At 50.3% G+C, this 26,902-nt stretch overlaps 1 protein-coding gene across 8 annotated transcripts in view; it reads left to right on the top strand.

The window, feature by feature from the left end:
• LOC118509854 (protein split ends) overlaps positions 1–25,283 on the top strand; it is a 73,464-nt gene extending 48,181 nt beyond the window's left edge. For 3 of the 8 annotated variants that reach the window (XM_036051063.1, XM_036051057.1, XM_036051058.1), the window contains 9 exons: positions 1,807–4,997; positions 5,111–18,304; positions 18,374–20,515; positions 20,589–20,722; positions 20,879–20,962; positions 21,137–21,216; positions 21,289–21,425; positions 21,517–22,448; positions 22,527–22,994. In XM_036051063.1, coding sequence (XP_035906956.1) covers positions 3,722–4,997; positions 5,111–18,304; positions 18,374–20,515; positions 20,589–20,722; positions 20,879–20,962; positions 21,137–21,216; positions 21,289–21,425; positions 21,517–22,448; positions 22,527–22,814 — 18,267 coding nt within the window. In that variant the 5' untranslated portion in view covers positions 1,807–3,721 and the 3' untranslated portion in view covers positions 22,815–22,994. Of the gene's footprint in view, positions 1–1,182; positions 1,217–1,806; positions 4,998–5,110; positions 18,305–18,373; positions 20,516–20,588; positions 20,723–20,878; positions 20,963–21,136; positions 21,217–21,288; positions 21,426–21,516; positions 22,449–22,526 lie in introns of all 8 variants that reach the window. The other 5 variants (XM_036051056.1, XM_036051060.1, XM_036051059.1 and 2 more) reach the window with 5 other exon arrangements.
• Positions 25,284–26,902: the final 1,619 nt, after the last annotated feature.

Genomic DNA, 26,902 nt, shown 5'->3' with positions numbered 1-26,902 from the left:
ACTATAATTTGTGCACTTGTTGTTCCATAGATAATGTTTGTGTAAATTCGTGTTTATATCTTCTTTCGAATGGTTCAAGTTTTACCATCTCACAACAAAAAAGTGAACGACAAAGCATCGCCACTGTACATGAATTCCTATAGCTAGTTGGAAAAATCTTCCCAAGGGGGCAGATCACGTGCATGGATTGTAAATTTGCCCGGCAAACTATGCACGGCTGATTGCATTTATCAATAGGTCTAGTTTTTGCTTCTGCAGAAATTTCCTCATTCGTGTGAATGAAGACAGATATCTGAATTTGATCTTGAATTTAACTTTAAACATTTTAGTTATAAAGGGTAGGACGTCTTTCCAAATTACCATTAAGAATTATCATCCCAAAACGCGAATTCAACATTCAGTGCAATGTGCTGTTAAAACACAATGCCTAAACCGATACAAGATTCAATTAACCCATTCCAATTAATAAGGAAAGTGTGGGCGGCCAATCATTACTTTATTTAATTTTTGGCAAGGACAACGCTTAGGACAATTGTAATATTTTTTGTTCGGGTGTTCCGCAAAAGCTTTTTGTGTGCAGTCTGACCCGCGAGTCAAAATTAGTTTGATCTCTAGCCTAGTACAAAGGCCGACAAAGTCGAATATTGGCAGGACTCACAACGAACACACACTATCTCCTTACCCAAGGCACCCAACATTTCCCCCTGTGAATATATGTGTGTCGATATCCAACTACGTCTAATCTTTGAGTTTTTGGATTTTAGTTGTTATGTGATGGGTTCTGGGCAAATTGTCTTTGTCTAATTGTTTCATGTAGTGACTGTTTTGTTCTTTCCGCGTGTAAAACTCAATTCGCTGATAATAAACTAACTGTACTGTACTGTGTTTTTTCTTTTACTTTTTATTTGATAATGTTTTTTTTTATGTTTCGATTTTTAGTATAGTTTTTCCTTTTTTTTCTTTTTGTGTTCCTCGCAACTAACTTTCTATTATCGTTTTTTTTTTTTAATTTTTTATACTTAAATACTCAACGTCTTTGCAATACTTGAGTGAATTAATTTATTTTAGTTTTTTTGTTTTGTTTTACTATAAGTTGAATTACAAGATAAGTTCTTGTTTTGTGGTTTATAAATTTTATATTATTTTTCTTTTTTTCTCTCTCGTTTTTCTTCTAACCAACAGATCAGATACGGCAGAATCCCCGAGTCAGAAGAGTGTATGAGTTATCACTTTCCTGAAATTCTACCATCAAATCCTCCAATACGTTTCGCCATCAACGCCTGCGTTGCCGTCGTTTTAATTGCAAACCCCCCTATCGTCGCAAAGAACGTGCTTTTATCTAACGGATCCTGTATCATGTTGTATTAGCAATGAAAATGATGGAAAAACAATTGTGTTGTGTATGAACTACAGCAAAAAGTAGTGCCTTGCAGTACGAAATGATATAACTACAACTTTTTGCTATAAGGACTTTGATTTAGTGAAGAATCTACGATGTTTACCCAAGTGTCATGCGCGTATTAACATGAACAATGCTCGATGCACAAACGGTTATCAAATCTGTCAGCTTCATGCGCTATGTTTTCGTGGGAATATAATTTATTGCTTTCGATTGTTTGAATTGTGAAGTTCTTAGAGTTATATCTGGAATGTGCACTCCAGTCACAAAAACAGTTATGAAGAATCGATTTACTGATTGTCGAAGGACTTTGTTATTTTTACTACAAAACATCTAGTTATAAATATTTTCCTTTTACATACGCTTCTAATTAATTAATCTTTTCACTCAAATTTCTGATCTCATAGATCGACGATCAGCAGCCATCCACGGTTATCGTCTGGGAGTGGAAGTAGCGGTTGGTTCAACGGGGGAACGACCAACAACAACAACGATAAGAGCCCAACTTCCTCCCATCAGCATCCATCCGGTTCGATAGCCCCCTCGCAGTTGCAGGACATTAGAATAGGAGTCGGGCATAACAACAGTGTAAACAGCATCAATAACAACAACAACAATAACAACTATGATGGATATGCTGTAAAGCAGCAGAAGTCGCAACAATCACTCCCGAAGTCTCATCGAACCGGTTCGGAGTCGGAATCGCTAAACGATCCGCACCCACACCACCACTCCAACAACCTCAGCAGCCACAACCACCACCCTCTCAATCAACTGCAATATCATCATCACCCACTGTCACGGAATTCGTCGCCAGTGCTGTCCTCCAATCCAACATTGCACGGTCATTATCAGTCGCCTAATCATCACCATCTACTGAATAGTAGTGGAAGTAGCAGTGCTAGCGGTGGTGATCGGGCACATCTTCTCCAGCAGCAGCTGCAGCACCATCAGAACCACCGGCATCAGCGGTCCGCGTCACGTTCGCGATCACGTTCGCCCAGCAGTAGATCGTCTTCTTGTTCCTCCTCGACGCACAGTAGTGGCGGCGGGGCACCGAACCATTCTGGGGAAGCTGGCACGACGACGAACCTCTCGGGACGCAGCAGTGGCAGCGGCAGCGGCAGCGGTAGTAGTAGTGGTACCGGAGGAGCATCATCGGTTGGACTGCTGCCCTCGCTGCCGACGCCCTATGGCCGCGGCGATACTGCTGCAAACTGCTCGCCACCATCTCCTTCGACAACTGCAGCACTAAGCGTTGGACGGACTCTGCTACAATCCGCCATTTCCACGGCCGCTGCAGTAGCCGCAGCAGCAGCAGCAGCCGCCGCAGCAGCAGCAGCCGCAACAACAGCGCCTGCAGCAACAACATTGCCAGCAGCAACGCACCTGGAGAGCAGCGGCAGCCACAGCGGCTGTGGCGACGGCCCGGACGGCGGTAACGCTAATAATGCAGCTAACGGCTCAGGCAATCAAGGCAGAAGCAGTAGTAGCAGCAGCAGTAGCAGCAGCAGCAGCAGTTCCAGTAGCACCAGTTCCAGACACAGTTTTAGCGGTGCACCTGTTGGCGGTGGTGGAGGCGGAGGGGGTGCATCGAGCACTAGCGTCACAACGACGTCGTCGACCGCTGGTGGAGCAGCAGCAGCAACAGCATCTGCGGCAGCTCCAATCAGTAGCGGCGGTGGAGGAGTCGGCGGCGGCGGCGGCGGAGGAGCCGGAGGAGGTGGCGGTGGAAGTGCGGGAGGAACAGGCAGTGGAGCAGCAGCAGTGCTCAGTAACGGGAGCAGCACTGTCGGTGGGAGCGCGAGCTTGATCAATTGTCATTCGGACGACAACCGTCCGCTGGCGATTTGCGTCCGAAATTTGCCTGCCCGCTCGTCCGACACCTCACTCAAAGATGGCTTGTTCCACGAGTACAAGAAGCACGGGAAAGTGACCTGGGTGAAGGTGGTCGGCCAAAGCACCGACCGGTACGCGCTCGTCTGCTTCAAGAAACCGGAAGATGTCGACAAGGCGCTGGAAGTGTCCCACGATAAGCTGTTCTTCGGCTGCAAGATAGAGGTGGCACCGTACGCGGGCTACTACGACGTGGACGACAACGAGTTCCGGCCGTACGAGGCGGAGCTGGACGAGTATCATCCGAAGTCGACGCGGACGCTGTTTGTCGGCAATCTCGAGAAGGACATTACCGGGAGTGAGTTGCGCAAACATTTCGAGTGTTTTGGTGAAATCATAGAGATAGACATCAAGAAGCAGGGTGTGAGCGCGTACGCGTTCTGTCAATATTCGGACATAGTGAGTGTAGTGAAAGCGATACGGAAGATGGACGGTGAGCATCTTGGCAACAATCGCATCAAGCTCGGGTTCGGCAAATCGATGCCAACTAACTGTGTGTGGCTGGATGGGGTCTCGGACAGTGCAAGCGAGAACTATCTGGCATCGCAGTTCAATCACTTCGGCACGGTGTCGCAGGTGAGCGTGGACCGGGACCGCAAGCTAGCGCTTATTTACTACGAGCAAGTGCAGCAGGCGCAGGCGGCAGTGAAAGAGATGCGCGGTGTGATGTTGCGCGGCCGCAAGCTGCAGGTGGACTTTGCATCTCGGGAGTGTCAGGAGGCGTTTTTCGATAAGTTAGATAAGCAACAATCCGGGGGCAGTATATCGTCGTCGTTCGGATCGCCCCGCTTCGGTGGCGTTACAGGAATCGCTGGAGGCGCTAGTAATAATAGTAGTGTTAGTGGAAATGTTAGTAATAGTAACAGCGGCACCGGTGGTGGCACCAACAGTGCGAGCGTCAACAACAGTAGCAGTAGCAGTGGGAGCAATAGCAACAGCAATATTTCGATCCGCAACCGATCCGGTGCGCCGTTCAGCCGTCCAGGCAATCCGCTTAGTGGCAGAGGCGGGAGCGACACTACCGGGTCTGCTGTGAATGCTAGCGTCGTCGGTGGAGGCGCCTCGCCTCGCGTTGACCCACTAACACTGGCGTCGCCCGCTTCGGCAGCGGTGGCCGCCGCCGCATCGTCTGCAGCGGCCGGCGGTGGTGCTGGCGCCGGTAGTGTTAGTTCGCGGGGCGGTAACAGTGGGTCGTTAGGAGGTGGTGTTGGTGGTTCGTCGCGATCACGAAACGTGAGATACTCGAGCGAAGACTACTATTCGGAAGGTGGTGGTGGTGGTGGTAGTGGTGATAGGAGGTTTCGTAGCTACGACGAATACAGTCAAGGATCGGCCACCAGCTCGACGCACGAGGATGAGCGGTACGATCATCACGAGCATAATAACGGCAGTGGTGGCAACAATAATGCCGGTACCACCGCTAGTAGTGCGCACGGTGGATCCTCGAACGCAGGCTACAGTCGGAGTAGTAGCCTCATCGATCGATTGTCCGGAGCTCACCATCATCACCACCACCATAATTCATCATCTTCCGACTCTCCACCCTCTTCGGCTACACCCTTGCCCGGTGGTAGCACTATGGGTGCAGGAGCAGGAAGTAGCTGTTTGTCATCCTCGATACAATCCCGCCTAGGTGGCGACGTTGATCTATCACCTTCGTCTACCGGTAGTAGTATACGGAAACGCAGCGAGAAAAGCACAGGTAAGGGCAGGCAATATGGTCCGATTGATTTGGAAGATTGATTTTTAGACGCATGACGACGTGATTTCTAATATTTTCTGTTGTTTCTACCTTCTTCTTTACCTTATTTACAGGTGGCGACAGTAGCAACATGCGTTATCTGCAGAAGGAGCGTGTACATATATTAGAACAGCTAGAAGAATGCCCGTCCAGTGGCGATGAGTTGGTGAGCCCGAAGAAGCGTATCAAATACAATTCCGACGGACACCATCATCACCATCATCATCACCATCATCACGGCAGTGATTCCGATCGAGATCGCGATCATCATCGCGATCACCGTGATCTTCGTGATCCGTCACCTGGAACACCTGTTGCGGGTGGCGTCGGTGGTGGCCTAACTGCATTAAACAGCAACAGTAGTAGCAGTAATAGCTTGCATCACTATAACAGTCACCACCACCATCACCATCACCACCACGGCAACAACAACAGCGATGGTGGAGGTATAGGCGGCGGCATTGGCGGATCCTCCATCAGTGGCATTCAGTCATCGTCCGCACTGACGCATCGGAAATCGATGGAAGTACGTCGGCTGTCCGAGTGCAATCTGCAAACATCGAAGCAATCGTCCTCGGCGTTGACTATTGCAGGAGCTGGTGGTAGCCATAGCAGGAGACCGTCCACCGAGAGCACATCGTTACACCAGCGTCACGGTAGCAGCGGTAGCAGTAGCGGTATCAGTGCTTCCATTTCGCAACAATCACACCTAGAGGGCGGTAGCAGCAATCACTCGCTATACTCGCATCACTTGAGCAAACGGCGAAAAATGATTGCTGTCGATGGTGGTAGCAGCGGCCTGCACACCGCATCATCCGGTGCGACAGCGAACGGTGGTGGTGGTGCAGGCAACAGTAACAATGCTAGCAGCGGAGGAGCAGGATCGTCAGCAGGAAGCGGAGGAGCGAGTAGTTTGACAACGTCGAACGAGCACCACCATTCATCGCGGGGTCGTGGCCACCAGCTACACTCGATACATTCTCATGAGGCTAGTGGAGGGGAGAGTGCGGACGGTTCGCGACCCGGCACTCCGCTGTGCGACGAACGGCCGGAGAACCTGTTGCCTAGTGAACCGCGCCGTATTCCGACGGGGCGATCGTACAATCAGGAACCGCTCGTACTTCCGCTACCCCGGTTTGCGGTGCAGGTGTTTCAGCAGAGTCGGCTCCACGCTTTACAGCAGCAACAGCAGACACCTTCGTCTGCGGGAGCATCAGCCAGCGGTGGAATGTCTGCCTCGTCGTCCTCATCGTCATCCTCATCCTCTTCATCTTCGTCGTCCGTTGATCGGCAGACGGCAGCAAGTGGGAACAATGCTGCCACTGCCGCCGCCGCTTCATCCTCGACTGGCTCTTCGGCTTCTGGAGCGTTATCCAGTGCGAACCAGAATCACCCATCATCGTTTGCGTCCAATTCTAGTCTGCAGAGCAATAATAGCGCCCTGTCCAGCCCACCGCCTGTTGGCATAGCATCATCCAAGCTGACGACGCCGTTGCAAATTAACACCATGCATGCAGCAGGGACGACATCCGGGAGTAGCAGTTTTGGCATGGCCGGAAACAGTGGATTTTCGGTGTTGGACGCGGCAAACGAAATGGTTCCAGCCAGTCCACCACCACGAGCTTCTTCTGTTAGCTCCACCTCCAGCGATTCGAGTGATCTTGGCCTTTCGCTTGACGAACGCATCAAGACATTGGATGAGAAGTTCGAAAAGTGGTCCGGTAGCACACAAGCGGCTTCTGTTGGTCGGCTAGCCGTTGGCAACAGTGTCGCCGTCAGTAATACCAGCGTTGCTGGAAGCGGCGTAAATAGCAGTGGCAGTATCAGTGGTAGCAGTTCGAATGATCTTCACTTCCTAAACGATCGCCACCCCTATTCCGCGAGCAGCAAAGGATATTCGAATCATCATTCCTCCTCCTCTCTTCACCATCACCACCATCAGCAACAGCAGCAGCAGCAGCAGCAACAACAATCGTTTAACAATCATATTGCGGGAAGCAGCAGTTTGCTGAACCATCACCACCAGCATCACCAACCGGCTCACCATCTGCAATCACCACTGTCCGCTGGATCATCGTCTACCTCTTCCTCCTCCTTGGCGACCACGGGCTCGTCGTCTTACCGGCACAAGTTTCTTGATCTCGACGTACATGAACTTCCCCCTTCGGACATCGTCAAGTCCGTTCTTTCGAAGAAATCGATCTTTGACGAAGATCTCAAGCGGTTAGAAAATATCGACGACAAATATGAGCCTCGTGACTTTTCCAACTATTCGAAAAACAGTGCCACTTTGGCTTCGGCTGCTTCGATCGCTACTGTCCTGGGCAACAGCATCACGGCTGCGATCGGTGCTCCAGCAATCGCCCCGCAAGGAGGAGCGACCCTGGGATCTGTTTCACCCGTCATAGTCAACAGTGTTGCGTCCTCGGCTAGTGCATCTCCGGTGCATCTGAATTCTATGAAATCAGCAGCAGCAGCAGCAGCAGCAGCATTAACGACGGTAACCACCGCTCAACAGCAAAATCCAGCTGCTGGTGCGCCGGTTTCAACTGCAGTAAACACAACAGCTCCAACTTCTGCGACAACAACCGCTACAGAAGCAACAACAACAACCACAGCAGCAACTGCTACAGCTGCAGCATCTGCAACAGCACCCATCACCATACCACGGGTTGGTGGCAGCAGCTCTTCAGTATCACCTATGAACAGCCCCCAGCCGTACAACAGTCCCAACCCGTCTGTAAAGTCTGGCCTTCAGTATCCTTTTCCCAGTCATCCACCGTTGGCTCAGCAAGCGCTATCGCCGTCATCTGGGTCTAGTGCTGTCACAACGACCACAGCAACAACCAGCACTAGTAGCAGTGGTGACAGCGCCACGAGCGTAACAGCGTCCCTGGAAGATTCGCAGTCAACAACGACGGCTGAGGCGAACACAGTGGCAGTGAACAGTGCTGGCAATGATTCCATCAGCTGCGCCAGCAGCAACGACAACGACTCAACAACAGCAGTTACGTCATCCCCGTCCGTTAATAATAATAGTAAAGATAGCAGTAACAGTACGACAAATGGTAGAAGTGCCGCTACTCCAGCTGCTGGTATGGTTGCAGCTGGTTCATCGACTATTGCTACTACTAATAATAATCACAATGTGGCTATCACAACAGTTGCTAATGCTGCCGCCGCCACTGCACTATTGTCGTCGTCGTCGTCGTCACCATTATCTTCGTTGTCGTCGTCAACCAGTAAACCAAAGACCAATGTTTTAAATAAAAGTATTAGTTTAACGGAAAAAACAAGTACAAACGCTAGCGGTAACAACAATAATAATTTAATAAACAATAGTGATAATCTAAATAGTAGTAGCAGCAGCGGTGGTAGCAACGCTAGCACTGGTACTGGATCTAGTGGTAACCATCCGTCTTCGGCGACTGCGCTTGTATCGTCGTCAGCAGCAACAGCAACGACCGTTGCGAGTCTACCACAAACGCAGACTCAGAAACAGTCCTCTTCTGTGTCGTCAGCATCGTCAACCTCTTCTTCTTCGTCGTCGTCGTCGTCGTCATCATCAACAGCAGCAGCAGCAGAGTCGTCCATTACTAGTAACTATAATGTGGTTGTGAAGAGTAGCAGTAGCAGCAGCAGCAGTAGCAGTAATACTAATGCAGTTGCGAACAGCGTACCGGGAAGTACAAACGTTGGTACGATTAAGCTGGGCACGAGTGGCAATGGTGATGGAAGTGCACCACCATCCCATGAAGTAGTACCGCCTATGCATTCCAGTAGTAATAGTGGATCGCAGAGGGAGGAATCCTCTAGCAACAAAACTACCAACAGCAGCGGCAGCAAACATCACAAGGATCGACGAAAACTATCCACCGCGTCGTCTACCTCATCGACATCTTCGTCGAGTGTAGTATCGTCTCCGAATCCCGCCTCAGCTAGTTCCGCCAGTGGCTTGAATGTAGCGGATGAGCAGCCGGAAGAAGTGACGGCACCATCAACTGCCTCGACATCGTCAAAACATTCGAACAAATCGAGCAAGTCTAGCTCGCACAGCCACCACCATCATCATCATCATCATGGTGAGCATAGTCACCGAAGTAGTGGTAGCCACCATAACCACCACCATCGTCATCACAGTGATAGCATCAGCAGCAACAGCAGCAGTGGTAGTAACAGTGGGAAGCACTCCTACAAAGACCACGACCGTAATCACGCGTCTGCTGGCAATGAACACCCAGCTACTGGCGGTGGATTGTCTGCCACGAACAGCAGCTACAGAGATGAGTTCGATCGTCTGAAGCAGGAAGCGGCCTCAGCGGCTGCAGCAGCAGCAGCAGCAGCAGCAGCTAACAATGTTGATCGTCACACACCAGGTGGACCGGTGAAGCGCAGGGACAAAGATCGAGAGGAGCGACCTAGCAACGATGATGAGACGCGAAAAGGGAAAGAAGACGGTGGCAGCGCGCATGTGGAACATCGTGAAAAGGACAGCGATCGTTTTGGCGGTGAAAAAGATCGTAAAGACCATCATAAGCGAGGGGATGACACCGTCAAAGAACACGAGAAAGATCGTCGTAATGCGAAAGCAAGCAGCGGGATGTCGAACAACGATTCCGAGCAATCGAAAGAATCATTGGCACACAAAAATCATTCGCAGTACCATCAGGACGAATCTTCACACCATCATCACCATCATCGAGAACGGTCGTCGGATAAGGATCGTCGTGATCGTGTTAACTCCACTGGCAGCGGTTCGCCAGTAAGAAGCTCGTCGAAACGACGTCTTAGTTCGCAGGACAGCGTAGAATCATCGTTGGAGGAAGCAACGTCGCTAAAAAAGATACGTTCGAGCGCTACGCAGGAAGGGAGTTCCGCTGTTCCGATGCTTTCGTCCGGTGGCAATGGATCGAAGAGTAGTGAAAGGCGAGAATCGGGTAAAGAGAGCCGCCGGGAGAGCAGCAAATACCATCATCACAAAAGTAGTAGCCGAACGGTGGAGGGGGGTGGCACGGCTAGCGGAGGTAGCCATAACCACCGTTCAGAAAAGATCTCATCCAAATCCGGCGGAGCTAGTAGTGGTGGTAATGTTACTGCGGTTGCACCAGTCCCTGCGACAACCGTGAACAATATTGGCTCCATGGAGAAAGGACCTTCGGCTAAGCACACAGAAAATCATGTGATCGAGAAACAACAGGCTTACTTGCTGGAGGAGCGTCGCAAAGAGATCATGCTAGCAAATGAAGATCACCATCATCAGATTGGTGCTGCTGCTGCTGCTGCTGCTGCTGCTGCTGCAGGTGGAGCAATCGCTAGTTCAGGCGTTGGCAATATTGGCAGCAGTGGCGGTGTATCCCATCACCATAAGCGCAAGGAACGGTATCACGATAAGCACAAGTCGAAGAAAAATCGCGATCCTTCTCGTGACAAGGAAAACACCCTGAATGCAAACTTCCCTGCCGATAGCTATGGCGAAAATCGATCCACCAGCGACGAAGAAGAACAGAGCAGGATACGCTACAAAAAGGAGCGGAAAGAGTTACAGGAGTTTGCGAAACAGCGCCATCATAGTTCCGGCGGTGGCAGCACTGGCATTGGACTGGATGGCATAGACTACAAGCTGGCTGTCAATAAGCTAAACTGCGGTAGCAGCGGTGCTGGCAGAGTGGATCGCAAATCTTCACAGCCCGTAAGCCGGGCAGAATCTTCTGCCGAAGAGGGGCGGGAGAAGAAAAAATGTCGATCGAACAGTAGTCGTAAGGCGAACAGCTCTGATACGGATGATTCGGATGAACCGAAGAAGCATTCAATCTTCGACATTCCCGACGACGGACCGAATATATCCATGTACGACAAAGTGAAGGCTCGGTCGTGCAAAAATATGCAGAAACAGGAGGAGGAAAAGAAAATCAAAGCCAAGTTTTCCCAGCTTAAGCAATGTAGAGCAAAGCGGGAGGGTAAAAACCGATCCAAAAGCTGGGAGGAAGGCGACGATTCCGATTCCGACGCGATGCACTCCGACACGACGATTAACAGCAAGTACAATCACAAGGACCCTAACAAGAGTGGCATGGTAACAACGACCGACGACGAAGATCACGCGTCGACGACACCCCGATCGCGACGCAATTTCAAGGGTTCGTCGCTGGCTTCCGATTCGGACGACGGTCCTGACCATCCGAACCATCAGCGCACGGCGATCTTTAATCGCGATCGGTTAAACGATCTGTGCGATGATGAGAGCAGCGAAGGTGGTGGAAATTTGATGCTCCACAGTGTGGGAGGTGGTGATGGGCGCGATAAGGTGAACCGTGACCGTGATCATCGGCAACAGAAACAGGATTACCACGAGAAGAATGCTCGGCGCAGTTCCGGGGAAGAGAAGAAGTCATCTCGCAAGAATTCTCGTTCGACGCGTATACAATCAGACACGGAAACGGACGATGAAGCGATATCGCGTGACAGATCCAAGATGAAGGTATCGACGGGCGTCGGTCGGTTGGAGAGTAGCATGATTTCGGATGCTGAGTTCAACCACATCAACGATAACATTGGACGAATGTTTGCTAGCAGTTCGGAAACCAATGAACAGGACGTTAAAATCAAAAAGGAAGTTAAGAGCGAGGATGAGTGCGTAATGGATGGTGGAAGCAAGAAGGGGGGCAGCACCAACGTTCCAATATCGCTGCCGGCTGCTGTAAATCTTGGCGATGGCTTGAAACAAGCCATGGTAGGCGAAGATCGTAAACCATCCTCTTTCGCTCTTATCGCCAGCGATATATCGGACGATGATTTGGTGAAAACGGTAGTGAAATCGGAGTATCCGCCACACAACTCCATTTCGTCCCTGCCAGTAGTAGCACCTACAACCGCATTAATTTCATCGATCAAACGCGAGCCGATCGAAGGTTTGAACTCGTACAAGTCATCCCAGGAACGCCAACAACAGTTGTGCGATCAATCCGGCTCGGATGGTGCTGACTTAATGCATCAAATGACATCCAAAGCTGACACGACCCAAACCGAGTCAAAGAAGAGACACAAGAAAAAGCAAAAGCGCAACAAAGGTGGTCTGGACGGAAGCGGAAGTTACGAGCAGCAGCTGGAGAAAGAAATGCCTGCAGCAGCAACGCTCAAAACCGCCGACGTGCGTGGTGGTGGTGACACCGAAACGATTGTGGCTACTGCTATGGCTCAGTTTAACTCCACACCATCGGCAGTTGGAGCTGATAGTCTTAACAGTAGTAGCAATGTTTCACTGATGGGTCTCTCTGCTGGCGGCGGCATCAGTCATCAGCAGCAAACATCGAACGTTGCTACCTCTATCCCGGCGCAACCGAGTGAAGATTCGAAGAAATCAGCGAGCGAAGACCATCACTCGTCTTCGTACAACAAGAAAAAGCACAGCAGTGGAAAGAAGGAGAAGCGCCGCGATCGGTCGAAAGAAGATCACGAGAAATCAACATCCTCCTCGTCGAGCCGTTCGAAAAAATCGAAAAATCGCCACAAGGAAGGTGGAAGCGGCGGTGTTATTACCCTTGGAGGCAGCGGTGTGCCTAGCAATGTCGGTGGGAATGGTTCAGGTAGCGCCAACAGCAAATTCCTCGATATGGAACTGTTTGGCCCGATATCGGACGAGGAGTCGCAACACTCGTCCGTGGAAACGGAAGCATCCCACGGTAAGCAAGGTTCTGTTGAACCGGATGAGGCCAAGGAGGAGGATGTACTCCACCAAACGGCGGAACATAAGGACCGAGGAGCTGTCGGAGCGGACGGAGGGCTACCAATGTTGATGGGCGAGCTTTCCAGCACCATCGCGGATAGTCAACAAACCGGTAGTGGCAAGCAGGAGTTAACTTCTACCTCGACGCTACCGGGCGCCACATCAGCTGCTGATTCATTCACTGACAAGGAGGCGCGCAAGCGCAGCAAAGAGAAGAAACGGCGTGATCGTGAAAAATTGCGTGTCTCGATGGCGATGCTTAAAGATGACGAAAACAGTGTTGATTTGGATGAAGCTGGTAGAGCGCTGGAGGCGCAGCTGATGAGTGATACCGATCAGAAGGTGGAAGAAGTGTCGCCGGCATCTACTATTGCCAGCGCCTCTCTCAGCGGAAAGCGATCCTCGGTCGATGTGTTGGACGTTTTTCGTTACACGGATGGCGATGGCGATGACAGTATGGAGACGGCATCGTACGGAGAAAAGAAGGACGTTGCATCAGCTTCGTCAATGGAGCACAACCGCAAAGATAAGAAGAAGAAAAAGAAACGCGGAAAAGAGGACAAACACAAACATCATCACAATAGCTCCAGCTCGCTAGGTAGTGGCATTAATACGTCTGCAAGCAATGCAATGGGTAACAGTATTGCACACAGCAGCGGGTCTACGCTAGCGCCGCTAGCTGACGGAAGTAGCAGCGTGTCTCACAGCTCTACCTTCGGAAGTAGCAATAATGGCAACCAAGCGAACAGTCACTCCAAACCACAACCTTCCACAACGACACCTGTCACGCCGTCGATCAACAAACTGTCGCTCGATATCATTTCTGCTCAGCAGGATGATTTGAAACATAACTTCAGCAAACCGTCGCCGAGTTTGCCCTGTCTGCTGGACGAAAGTCCACCGCCGTCCAACAAACAGCAGCTGACAGCGCAAATGAATGCTCGCGAGTCCACGACCACCGCCGGCACAGGAAGCTCCGATGAGCGAATAACATCATCCTCGCCCTTGCCCGTTCTTACCGAGGCTAAGCGGGAAGCTACTTGCTCTACGCCAACATACGAGATGGAAAAGGCATCGGTGGCCCAGAAATCACAAGACATGCCGGACGACAAATCGAGCTCTTTTGTAGGCGGCACTAAGCACAAGTTTGAACAGGCGGATAGTAAAACACAACCACTTCCAGTACCGCCATTCGGATACGACCTCGACGAACAATTGCACGAAAAAGCAGTAATGTCTATTTCGGGCGAATTCACCGATAAGCTAGGCAAATCGGATAAAGCAAGTACGCTGGTGGAAGGTAAGGAAGTCGAGCTGAAGCAGCACGCGCACGAGAAGCAGAAACCGGACGAGTCAAAGTTGCTGCTCATCGAAGAAAAATCACGCGTAGTGATCTCGCAGGAGGAAACGGAAGATGCGGTAGCGGCATTGCTGGGAGAGAGTTTCGGCACTTCCAACACGCCCGATTTCTCCGACATGTACAGCGATCCGGTTGAGGAAGAGCAGTTGTCTTCTCAGTTGCACGTCGAAGACGAGCCGCCCCAGATACCGGAGGAGGACGACGAAGAGATGAAGAAGGCAATCATGAGCCTGAATGCGGAAGAGCTGGACATGAAGCAGGCGGACACGCCGCAATCGGAGCATGATCTACAGATTGACACCGACACTGAGGACGCGAACCTAGAGGACGATCATGCGTCCAGCTTGCTACGGTTCGATAATCCACCAAAAACACCCGATGTTGATTTGAGTCAGATTGGCAAACCTTTGATCGAAGGCTCGCAGCCGAGTAAAGTGGGCGAGAGCCCAACGGCAACGACGGCTGCTGCTGCGGCGACTGCGGAAAGCAACAGTGCTGGAAGCAATGCAACGAAAAGGGACGATTCGAGTGGGAAGTTGGAAATGCCCGCTACGCCGGGTAAGAATGTGGCGATGGCTAGTGATTCGCCATCGCAAGCCAGCTCGGACGAAGCATCTGCTCCTCCTTCGGCGGTCAAACTCGTCAGTGCACGTCCTCCGACATCAAGAACATCAGCACCCATACTGGAATCAGCGAAAGTAAGCGCTTCTTCCAAGGGACAGTCGGTTGTGCCTGACGGTGTGTTTTCGGTCAATCTACAAAATCAGAAAATCATTATACCAACGACGACATCGACGTCTCCGAGTGCTAAGGAGCGATCAATCGTGTCCTCTGTTTCGAACACAGTGGATGCGAAATCTAAGGCCATTGGTGTTGAATCCAGTTCAACGACAACAACGACAACAACAACCACGTCGGTGTCAGTACCATCGTCAACGAATCAGTCGGCAATTAAACTACACACATCAAGTCCAACCACTCCCCAAAGTCCGCGGTCGATCAGTGCCGGATCTCAACCATCAGTATCCCCAGTCACTGGACTTGCATCGGCAGCTAGCTTACGCCACCAGTACGTTGTGCAAACGCCACCGACAATCACTATTCCGGAGCAGCAACCGGTCATCTATCATCCCGCGTCAACATCCGCGGATGCTACTCCTCGAGGAGTCGGCCCACCAGCAGCAACATTGAACAGCGGTGGTAGCAGTGTGCAATCGCCAAAACAACTGCACATCGCTCCACACTCTCCATTTGCACGCACATCATCGCCGACTGCAGTGCGGCAAGCGGCAAATAGTGGCAACCGTCAGTCACCGCAGCTTAGTCCTATCATGCAGTCGGGAAGCAGTCCCCAGGCGATGATTATTCACCATGGTGGACACATGGTAGTACATTCACCTAATGCTTCCCAAGTACCGGGCGGTTCGCCGATTGGACAAGGAGGTTTCCTATCTCAAAAATCGGTAACACCGGTGACGGTGCCAGGAGCTGGACATCAGTATCCACATCATCATCTGTTGCAGCACCATTCCTCACCGGGATCGCGAATGCCCTTAGCGGCAGGAGGACAGCTGAAAACCGTAGCTATGGCAGGAGGATCGACGAAACCGATCGAGCAACATCCGATCAAAGCACAGTTCGGCAGTGGTGGTAGCCCTGGCACAACAATGCAAAGAATCATTACGGCCAGTGCAGCACCAGGCTCTCCGTCGGCCATGTCCGCAGTGGGATTAGACTCCACTCCTACCAAATCCAACATCGTGGTAAACGCAACGAGCATCAGCTCAACGGCATCAATATCACATACGACTGGCAAATCGATAGACACTTCGCCTAAAACTACGCCAACGGTAGTTGTGGCATCGTCCACGCTGGGCGGAACACCGATTAAGACAAACACGGTTGTGACACACCCGCCACTAAACATAACATCAGTAACGCTTGCTCAGCAAACTAGGCAGCAGTCGTCAATGACTGTCACTGCAGCTAAAGGTACGGCACAGGCTCAATCCGCAACAACTGCTGGAGCGTACCAAAAATCATTTGGAGAGCAAAGCACGGCCAGCAGCAATACGGTGGCCAAGGGAAAACCGTCGGATATCAAAACGAGTCCGTTGTATGGAGCTGCCAATAATGCAATATCAACAATAACATCCAATCCTAACCATCAACCAATGACACCAATCACGTCGGAACCGGCGAGCGCCAAATCGTTGTTCGCCTCCGATGAGTTGTTGAAAGGATCGGCAGCTATCAGTACACTTTCGGCGGATCAAATCAAATTCGAGTCGGAAAGGAAGGAGAGCTTGGACGAGAAAAAATCCGGCGACCCGATGCCAGCCTTGGACGATTCGAAACCACCGTCGTCGTCATCATCGGCGCTGGTGGCAACTGCTGTTAACGTGGATGATCAGGAAACCGATTCGAAGGAGGACAGCGATTGTTGGTCTGCAAAGGAGATCAACATCGATTCTGTCATCAAGAAAGTCGACGCGCTGTGCTCGGAAGATGATTCATCCTCTTCGCAACCGATTGCTACGGTTGGTGCAGCAGTGAGCAATACCGGTGCTATCGATACGGCGGCTTCCACGATCGAGATGGTGGCCAAAGGCGGTGGCGAAGATATTACCCTCAAAACGCCATCGATTCATCAGGAAGACTCTAAGGCCGATTCTGTGGACAAGGGAGATGCTGCAGGAGAATACAACAAGACGTCGGACGTGGTTTCGGCGAAGTCCGTTGTTTCAGCTGAAGACCAACGTTCCCATGCGGCTGAGGATGAGGAAGCTGACGAGGCAGCAACCGGCGAAGTATCGGAGAAGGAAAATGTTGCCCGTGGCAGCAGCACTGGCAAGCGTGGTGGACGACCTCGCGGAGGACGTAAAACATCGGAAAGCGGTCACAGCACTGTTGCTGGTGGTGAAAAAGCCGGCGGTCTCGTTGGGGCCGACCAAACGGTGCTTGAAACAGGCATTCAAACTCGAACCAGAGGTGGAAAAGCTCCTGGCGGAAAACGTGGTCGTGGTGGGCGGGGTGGCGGTGCGCGTGGAGGTGGTACAGCTGGAATGGTAAATGTATCACAATCGGTAACCACTCCGCTAACGACGACAACACTGACTCCAGGAACACCTCGGCCCGTTGGTGGAGCAAAGGCAGGAATGCATATGGGCGGTGGGTCGTCCGATGTCTATGAGTTCCACGATGATTCAGGGGAGGATGTTTCCAGCTCGGACAAGATGTTGCCTGGCGCCGGACCGGATGGTGCTCGCCCACGGTTGATTTTGACCATCAAAAATCAGGCTGCCGTTACAACGGCAACACCAACCGTTGTCACTAGCAGTGCTCCGGCAACAGTGATAGCTACAACTGCTGCGATCACGACTAGCTCTAGCAGTCCTGCAGCAACGCCTTCGGTAGTGGCCACGACAGTCAACACCAGTGTGGCTGCAAACACGGAACCATCCGCTTCCTCTACGATCACTTCCACCGTGGCACAACAGCAGGCAACTATGTCCACAAACGCGCCTTTGCTGGCACAAAAACCGCAAAAACTGCAGCAACCTCCACAACCGCATCTGCAAGCACAGCAACAATCGCAGCAGCAGCAGCAACTGCAGTCCTTACAACCAACACCGCAATTATCGCAAGCTTCCGACGAACCTCACGGTTTGTCGAACGCGACGGACGTTGTCGGCAAGGAACCGAAGGAGGAGCAGCAGGCCTCGATGGCTGTGAATGCGGTCGGTATTCTATCGGCGGCAGCAGTAGCTGCGGCAGCGAATACAAGGAAGTCGAAGCGACTTTTGGAGAAGGATGGACGCAGCACCATCGACGACATCATCGAAGATGTGATTCGCAACGGACCTTCGCCGAAGGTTGCTGGTGCTGGCGTTGGGTTGCAACAGCAGCCACTGCCGCCACCAAACCAGTCCGGCGTCGTACTAGTACCGAATGCGCAACAACCACAGAGCATGGCTCCGCTTGGCCTGCAACATCAGCAGCAACCGGCATCGACCATTCTAACGGCCAACCAAGCGGTCGGTTTGGTGCAGCAGCAACAGCCACAGGTGGTACTACAGCAGCAGCAGCAGCATATTGTTGGTGCAGGTGCTATTGGCGATCAACAGCAGCCAGGCGTTCATACGACGCGTCGCACCACTCGCCAGAATGCAACGACTTTGAATAGTAAGTTTATATTGCTGCCTGATTTCGTCGGGGCATGGTATTCAAATTTGTCTTTTGCTTTCATTGCAGCACCGACAGCTGGGTCAGCCGATATGCGTAAATCACCGCGCAGCACTCGTAAGGGTAAGGACCGTAAAATTTCCGAAACATCTACGGATAGCAGTGACGAGAAGCCCCAGCAAGTGGCACCGTCATCTATGGCGGGAAGTACGGTTAGCATGAAGCTAAGCCAGGCGGATGCTAAGGTGTCGGACGATAAGCAAGTCGTTGGTTCACTGTCCGCCACAACGCCTGTAACGCCCAGCATGCAGGTCTCACGTCCGAACGAGACAGCATCGTTGGCGGATAAAGCAAAGTCGGAAAAACTGAAATCGACGGACGAGGCGAAGGCACCTACCGAAATTGGAAACGTTTCGCAACCCAACTCACTCACCCTGATCGATCCGGTAACGGGGGAGATGGCAGTGGTGCGCCACAGTAAGGAAGGCCAGTACGTACCGATGCCGAATGCACCGCAGCCCCTGAAGAAGGTGATTGCGGCTGCTGCAGCAGCGGAACAGCTGAAGTCGGCTGGCAATGTATCTCCTTCGTCACCGGTTCCGATGAGCAATAGTAGTAGTTCGCCAACAGCACCGAACCGTATCGCTTCGGTGCCTTGTTCAGTTTCATCGCCCACGTCTTCGGCTTCGGGAATGTTGCTTACAACGAACAAGCCGACTACGGTTGTATCATCACCTCAACAACTGCAACCTATTGTCGCGGCCAAACCGCATACCTTGAAGTCGCATGTTCTTAACTCTCAACAAGCGTTGCAACAGCAACAACAACACCAACAAGTTGTTATCAAACCAGGACAGCAGCCGCCCCAATCGGGTGTGTTGACGACGCAACAACAACAGAGCACAACGTTTGTGCCGTCCGGTCAAATGGTTGGCGGGAAGACGATTCATCCCACAACGACGTCGGCTGCTCCGTTGAAGCTGACAACGCAACCCATAACGTCTACGGCGCATGGTCAGCCGCAACAGATTATAATACACAATGCTGTTGCGGGTCAACCGCAGCCGCACGCAATGGGCAAGCAAACCAGCAGCAGCATTGCCGGAAAATCACCAGCAGGCACAATGCTGCAGCAGCCGCCAGGTCCTGGTGGGACGGGTAGTAGCAACATACAGTTGCATCAACACACCGGCACTGGCAACCTGCTAATCAACATACCATCGAACATGCATTCGGCAACCGCCGTGCAAATGTCCCCACGCTTGCAACAACAGCAGCAACAGCAGCAGCAGCAGCAAATGGTGATCGCCAACGCGAAGCAACTACCAGGCCAAGCTACACAGCATCAGCAACAACACAAGCTTCATGTAGTTCAGGCAGCTGGTGCACCCGGCACTGCACCGCAGCAAATCATAATTCATCGTGGAAAGCCCGGTACGGAAGGCACCGGAACGGTGCAGCAAATACCCGTAGGCTACACAACCGTCCTTCAAAGTGGTAGCAAAATAATCCAACAGTCTGCATCGGCCGTCCCTGGCCAGCAGGGACCGGCGGCGGGTGGCACTGGTCCGATTGTAACGCAAGTGCAGCAGCACATACTGAGCAAGCATCCAACCACCGGCCAAACGATACAGATTGCTACCACGGGCGGTGGACCTCCGGGAATACCGGTACACTACCAAACGGTACAGCCCCCAGGCCAACCGACGATCGTACACAAAGGCTCAATCGCCACCGTGCAGCATAAGCTCATGCAGCAAGCATCGGCCCAACAGCAGTCGCAGGTGCAGCAGCAGCACAAGGCAGTAGTCGATGGAGCACCCATCGGTTTGCACACGATCGCAGGCAAAACATCGATCCTCCATCAGGTGCCCACGGCGGGCGGAAAGATTGTGCAGATCCAGTCCGCACAGCAACAGCAGCAGCAGCAAACGGTGAATGCGCCGGGTTCAGTAGTAGCACCGGGACTCGGTCTCCAGCAGCATCCACAACTACAACCCGTCGGTCTATCGAAGCTGGCAAACCATCATGTATCGACACCGTCGCCACCAGCTCAACAGCAGCAGCAGCAGCAGCAGCAGCAACCGCAGCAACCACCGACGAAGGGCATGTCTCCGCTGCTCCATCAGGCACCACAGATACTGACCGGTGCCGTTGCAAGTCCTCCATTGAAGCAATCTCATCTGCAAGGCCAACAGCCAATTGTTGCGGGTATGTATTTGTCTCAGTCCGGCGTGGAATGGTGATCGTCACATGACATTCTCCGATTTCCTTTTCATATTAGGTGCGAGCAGTACACGCGTTGCTCTGCCAACGATAAGCCCGCAGGGCCAGTCGGGACATCCGCAAATGCCACAGGGAACCATTCAGCGGCATATTCTCGCGACGCCAGGAGCGATCTACGAAGCTGCTAACTTGGTAAGTTTTCAAGAACCGATGGCTGTGGGTCATTAGTATCGCGCGTCTCGTCGCCTCTCCGGCTCGGTCGGCGTTGTATGATCGCGCGATCAATAATAAATGTTCTATTTTTCGCACTTGTGGACGCTGCTGCATAATGTCGCTTTCGTGGCACAGCGTGGCGATATGACTGGGTTCATCAATCGCGGGCAGAGTCCTCCGCCGGCACATCAGCAAACATCTCCTATCACTCCGGTTCATGTACGATAACGTTTACTATGATATTATCGTATTTTTTTTGTTTTTGGGTTGATTCAGTTTTCGCTTTCGATTTATTGTAGTTAAATTTGTATTTTCTTTGGAATGGGAGCACATTTCTAACTTTTTTTTCTATCTTGTCTTTCGTTGCATTTCAATGATAATCGACACATACAGGGCCCAGATGGTGGATTCCGTGGCGGTATGCCGAGGGACTATGTCAAGTACATGTACCGTAGCAACATCTCGATACCAAGGTATGTTTCGAATCTCCTGCACAGATTTGTGTGACAGCAAATGACGATCGATTATTCTCTTACACTATTCAGTAGGTCTCCCATGAGAGAGATGGAACTGGATGAAACGGTCGCTGCCAGTCCACCGCTAGAGCTGCGTCGTCCATCGAGCGGACCTCGAACAACGGCCGTCCCGCTGAGTCTGCAAAGTCCTGGTGATCGTGTAACCGGTAAGTGGGCACGAAAAAGAAGACGATGTACTTTAATAATAAAATTACTTACGTTCGAATGTTTTGCATATTGTTTTTGGTTTTACCTTAGATTCGCCACAAGGAGCCCAGGTGTACATGGGAAGTGCGCGTATACCGCATCCCTATCCTGATTCGTTGAACGCGCGCTACTACGAACCAACGATCGGTGGCCCGAACGGAGGCAACGGAGGACCGAGAGCGCTGAGCACGGAGCCACCACCAGCGCACCGTCCGCATAACCTGTCGACCGCCGGCTACGCTGGTGCTTCGTACGCGGTCACACCGAGTCCAACGCCACCGCCATCGGCTTCCCCCGCAACCATGCTGCACATGCAGCGCGAACGGGATCAACAACAGCAGCAACAAGTGGCCGCCGCCGCCGCAGCGGCTGCTCTTGTGCAAACCGCCACCGGTCAGCGGTTGGCGGGAGAACGGGGTACGGCCCAGGTGCAGCCAGGCAGCGGATACTACTATCGCAGCGAGGTTGTGGAACACGAAATGTCCGACCAGCAGCTGCATCCCGTAGCGCTCGGTCACGGTTCGTCCGCGGCATCCGCACCCTTACCAGCTCACACTGGTGGCATGCTGCCGGCGATGGCGACACCACACGCCGTTGCGATTGGCGGACGCAGCATACAGGTGGCCACTCCACCGATCATCGGCGGTGGTGGTAGTGGCGGCAGTAGTGTTGTGGTTGCGTCTATGAGCGGAAGCGGTGCTAGTGGCAGCGTATCGCCAATGGTTTCGGTCGTTCCGACGCCGCCCCCTGTTCAGAAAGATTCGCTGGACGCGTTGCTGCAGCGATATCCGGTGATGTGGCAGGGACTGCTGGCACTGAAGAACGATCATGCCGCCGTACAGATGCACTTCGTGTACGGCAATCCGAACGTGGCGGGAAGCTCGCTGCCAAGCAACAGCGATGGATCGACGCCTCCGTTGCGCATCGCTCAAAGGATGCGCCTGGAACCGGCGCAGATCGACGGAGTTGCTAGGAAGATGCAGGTACGTTTGTGGCTTTGCTTCCTAAAGTAAGGGACATCTGATAATCGTTTTTGTTTTGTGTGTGTGTGTTTTTTCCAGATGGTCAACGAACACTGCATGCTGTTAGCGTTGCCGTGCGGTCGCGATCGTATGGATGTGCTGCAGCAGCAGAACAATCTGCAGACCGGCTTCATCACCTACCTGCAGCAGAAGCAGGCCGCCGGTATCGTCAACATAGCGGCCCCGGGCAGTGCACAGGCGGCGTACGTTGTACATATATTCCCGTCGTGCGAGTTTGCCAACGAAAATCTGGCCCGCATTGCGCCGGACCTGATGCACCGGGTGGCAAACATTCAGTACCTGCTAATCGTGATTGCAACGGTGTAAGAAGACGAAGAAGCAAACAAAATAATCGCATTAGTATATTTTTTTGTATACTGGCAAAGTGCATGTCCAAACGAAACAAAACAAAGCAAAACAAGCAAGCAAAGGCAAACAAACAATAACACACACACAACACCGGTTTGTGAGAAGAACAATACATGAAAATGAATATTTACAAAAAAAGAAAACAAAAGAAAACATCACGTGCCCCCGGTTACAAAGAGAAGAAGATTTAAACTGGTTTTAAGAAGCATTTCTACCGAGAGCTGTAAGCTGTGTGTTCAAGCGAAGAAAAAAAAAAGAGTCGTAGCGGAGATAATATTAAAACTAAAAGCAAGTAGAACTCCCGTTTGCGCAACTGATGTGATTTACGCATAATATGTATTGAGTATTAGCTCCTGCTAGCAAAATCTGCGCCCACCATCAATCAAGTCCTAAAGCGCCAACACTTGCAGAAGAAGCTACCCCACACCAATAAGGAGCACTCTCACTGTGTGCTGTTCTACCACAAAAGTAACCTTCAAATGGAGCACACTAACGGATCGAGTTAAACAACACCCTTCATTAGGAGGCTATTCAATTGAATGTGCAGATTTATTGGCTGTTTCACTGTAAATCGTGGTTTTAAAATATTTTACCTATTTGAGGCAATAGGAACACCGGAACACTGGCAGGCGGCATGGGGGGATGTGTTGTGCGCTAGCTTGAAAGTAGGACGACGACAGACGGGAGAAGAAATCATTAGTGGCGCGCGCCGTTCACCGTGCCTAGCTTAACAATGATGATATATGCAACCCACCATAAACCACTGAGGGTGCGCGCACTTGCTCTTAAAGTGTGACCATTTTTAACCACAAACATACCACTAGTGAAAGAGGGGGGATAAAAGCGCCCCATTAGCACGAAGACGACGATAACGATGTTGACGACGTCGATCACACAGAAGAGGACAAAAACCCCCATCTTCGATATGCGTGTAGAAGCATTCGAAGAACGATGATGATGACGACGACAATGATGATGATGATGAGGATGATGTTGGTAATATAAATTAATGTTAAAAGCAAAAAATACGCGCTCATACACCAACAAACTACTGCAACAACTGTGAGAGGGAGGAGGGGGTTGTATTGGTTGGTTGGTTGGTTGGTTGAGAATGAAGCCGGACCGGAAAAAAGTAAAAGCAAAGTAGTATTTTAAGGAAGCAACAAATAAACTTTAAATCGCAATGTACATACAGTAGTAGTGGTAGGGCAAAGGAGGTCAAGCAAAACAAAAATCGCATTGATAATATGTAGTTGTGTAAGGTACGGATATAAAAGAATCAGCAAACATGTTGTGTATTTCGTTTGATTGTGGTGCGAAAGATGCAGAAGGAGGGAAGAGACTAGGTGTGTGTGTGTGAGGGTTGTGTATAAGGCGCAAGGTGGGCCGAGAACTTGGAGCATCAAGCGAGACAGTTAAAGTTTTGTGTTTTTTTCCTTCTGCATCTTTCCTACACGATCGTGTGATCGAAAGTTGTATAAACTGAACACACACTCACACACACAAACACACACACACAGATACATTATTAGTAATGTTATTAATCGCAGAACTACGATCGGATTGCAGTTAACAGAAACACACACAAGCTCACATACATACATACATACATACATACATACATACATACATACATACACGATACAGACAACCGCACACCACATACTACACTGCAAACGGTTATATGATATGCATAGGCATAGGGAGGAAGGAGGAATGATGCCCCCATCATTCGCATTACAAGCGAAACACTGTGCGGTCCCCGTGGTGTGTGTGTTCCCGTTTGCTGCAACAGCTGCACTTTTGCAACATGGTGTGTTAGTGTGAAAGAGTAATGTAAAAAGCAAACACATGGGCGGCGGCACGCACGGACCGCGCCAGGAGTATCGATTTGATCGTAGCGTAAATATTCAGACACACACACACAGACACACACACACACACTATGTAATATTTAGACAGACTTAAGCTTAGAAGAAGGGGAAGAGGTGACGATTGCACGATAAAAACACCTCTACAGAGGAAAGTTAAAATCGTTCGGCGTGTGTGTGCGTGCGCGCGCGATCTACGACGACACGCGATCATCCCCTCAACGCTACTACTTTAACTACACCACCATAACACGTGTTGTCGCTGTTGTGTGCGTGGTGTGTAGAAGAGGATTGTTTTATTTCTTTTTCACGCAAAATCACTTGTATCCCTTATGGTTTTTTTTTTACTCTCGTTATAATTATTACCCGGTCCCCGACTCCCCTCCCATTTTTTTTGTTTGTTTGTTTTGCGATACGTGTAAGTACTCTCTTTCGTATGATTAGAAAACAAACAGAGGAAACAAACTCGCTGTACATATAAACTCTAAACGAAACGAAATGAGATAAATAAAATCCGAACCCACAAAAATAAAACTTAACATCAGGTGCGATTCAATTGTGACGATTGTGTGCGCGATGGAATAATTGAAAGAAAGCAATGATCTCCCACATGCTGGGTGGATCGAGTTATCTCGGAATGATGGGGGCTGACTGTCGGTTTGGCAATCATTTTTTATGCTCTATTATGGATCGGGTTAAGCCACCACCACATTGTTTCAAAATGGTGATCATTTACTCTTCAGCATCGAACAGTAGTATATTGGAGTAACAGGCAAACAGTAAAATTAAATAAAGAAAAAAAAAATTAAAATTAAATTAAATTAAAAGTTTCGGTGTGTAATGATGGTACGATCATCCGCCGATAAGAAAAGCAAGCACTAGCTTTCTTGTAATTGAATTTTAGAACCTTCTTTTGGATGCAATTAATTTTAGTGCTTTCTTTACAGTTTCTACCAGAACCTGCTGTTTCGATCAGAAGAAATGGGTGAATAGATAGTGAAATTAATAACTCAAGCTGAGTCCTTGGTGGACCTTTATCCACCAGAAAGCGTTTGAAAATGGGTAGTATTGATCTCCGTCACAAAGTAGCAGTTTGCTAGCTGGCCTATCGCCCTGTATTAGCCTATGGCAGGCATGTGGTCCTACAGAACGTTAGCAATAATAGAACAATGTAGTAACTGCCAGCAAGATGCAGAAAGCAAGAAAGAATAAGGATGTGAATAAACATAAGAACGAAGTATAAAGAGACAAAAGATGATGAGTAAATAGAGGCATTAAAATGCCACAAACATGAAATATGCTATGCTGTATGTGAGGTATGCAAATCATACGAAGCTAGCGTAGAACAAAGAAGAACCCCCGTCGGGTGGGGGGATAATAACTGTTATCTTTACTAACTAATTGTGATTTTCATAAAGTTCGAATATGAAGAAATGTACCTTTTTCCCTGTATATTTTGTACATAGCGCTCTTTGTGTATAAGAGGATGAGTTTTTTTTTTGTTGTTGCGAAGAAAAGGAAACTCTCGATTCGATTATGAACAATTTATATAAATTACGGTAAAATTTGCGAATAATAAAAATAATACATTAAAATTAACCCCCCCTTTTCCCTGACGATGGTAGTGTGAGTGTGTGTGTGCATTTGGTAACTAGAGATACCCACATCCTTTCGATCAGCGTAAAGAGAGATCAGAAAGGTCCCTCTCTCGAGTCCTTCCAATCTGTGAACTTTTCAGTAGCTGGAATTGCTGAAACTTCTACTGGTAAATTAGATGATTTTAGCTTAGATATTTTTAGGGTTTAACTCCCTCCTATCAAGCACGTCCCATATTTGCTAGCGATCATCGATCAAGTCCAGTGCCGGATCAATGTGTTTGGAGACCCCGAGCGGAATAGCAGTTGAGTAACCAACCGGTTGAGTAAGGCCCACAGGATTTCCTTCGTCGATGAGACGCCCTTAGCTCCTTCCATTCCTAAGTTGATCAAGTCAAAAGCAAATAAAATTGTAAATGCTGAGACAAGACTCACCTATATGTGAGGCCTTCCTCCTAAAAACTCACTCTTTGAGTCAACCCGCGATTTCAAAATGGTTTCGACATCACTGGTATACAATTCTACACAAGTGCAGCTCACTACACCACACAGGAGGACACCGAAAGGAAAATTTGAAATA

This window comes from Anopheles stephensi, chromosome 3 (genome assembly GCF_013141755.1).
Source record: "Anopheles stephensi strain Indian chromosome 3, UCI_ANSTEP_V1.0, whole genome shotgun sequence".
Lineage (NCBI taxonomy): Eukaryota > Metazoa > Arthropoda > Insecta > Diptera > Culicidae > Anopheles > Anopheles stephensi.
The sequence above is the reverse complement of the archived record's forward strand: the minus strand, read 5'-3'. Positions and strand labels throughout refer to the sequence as shown.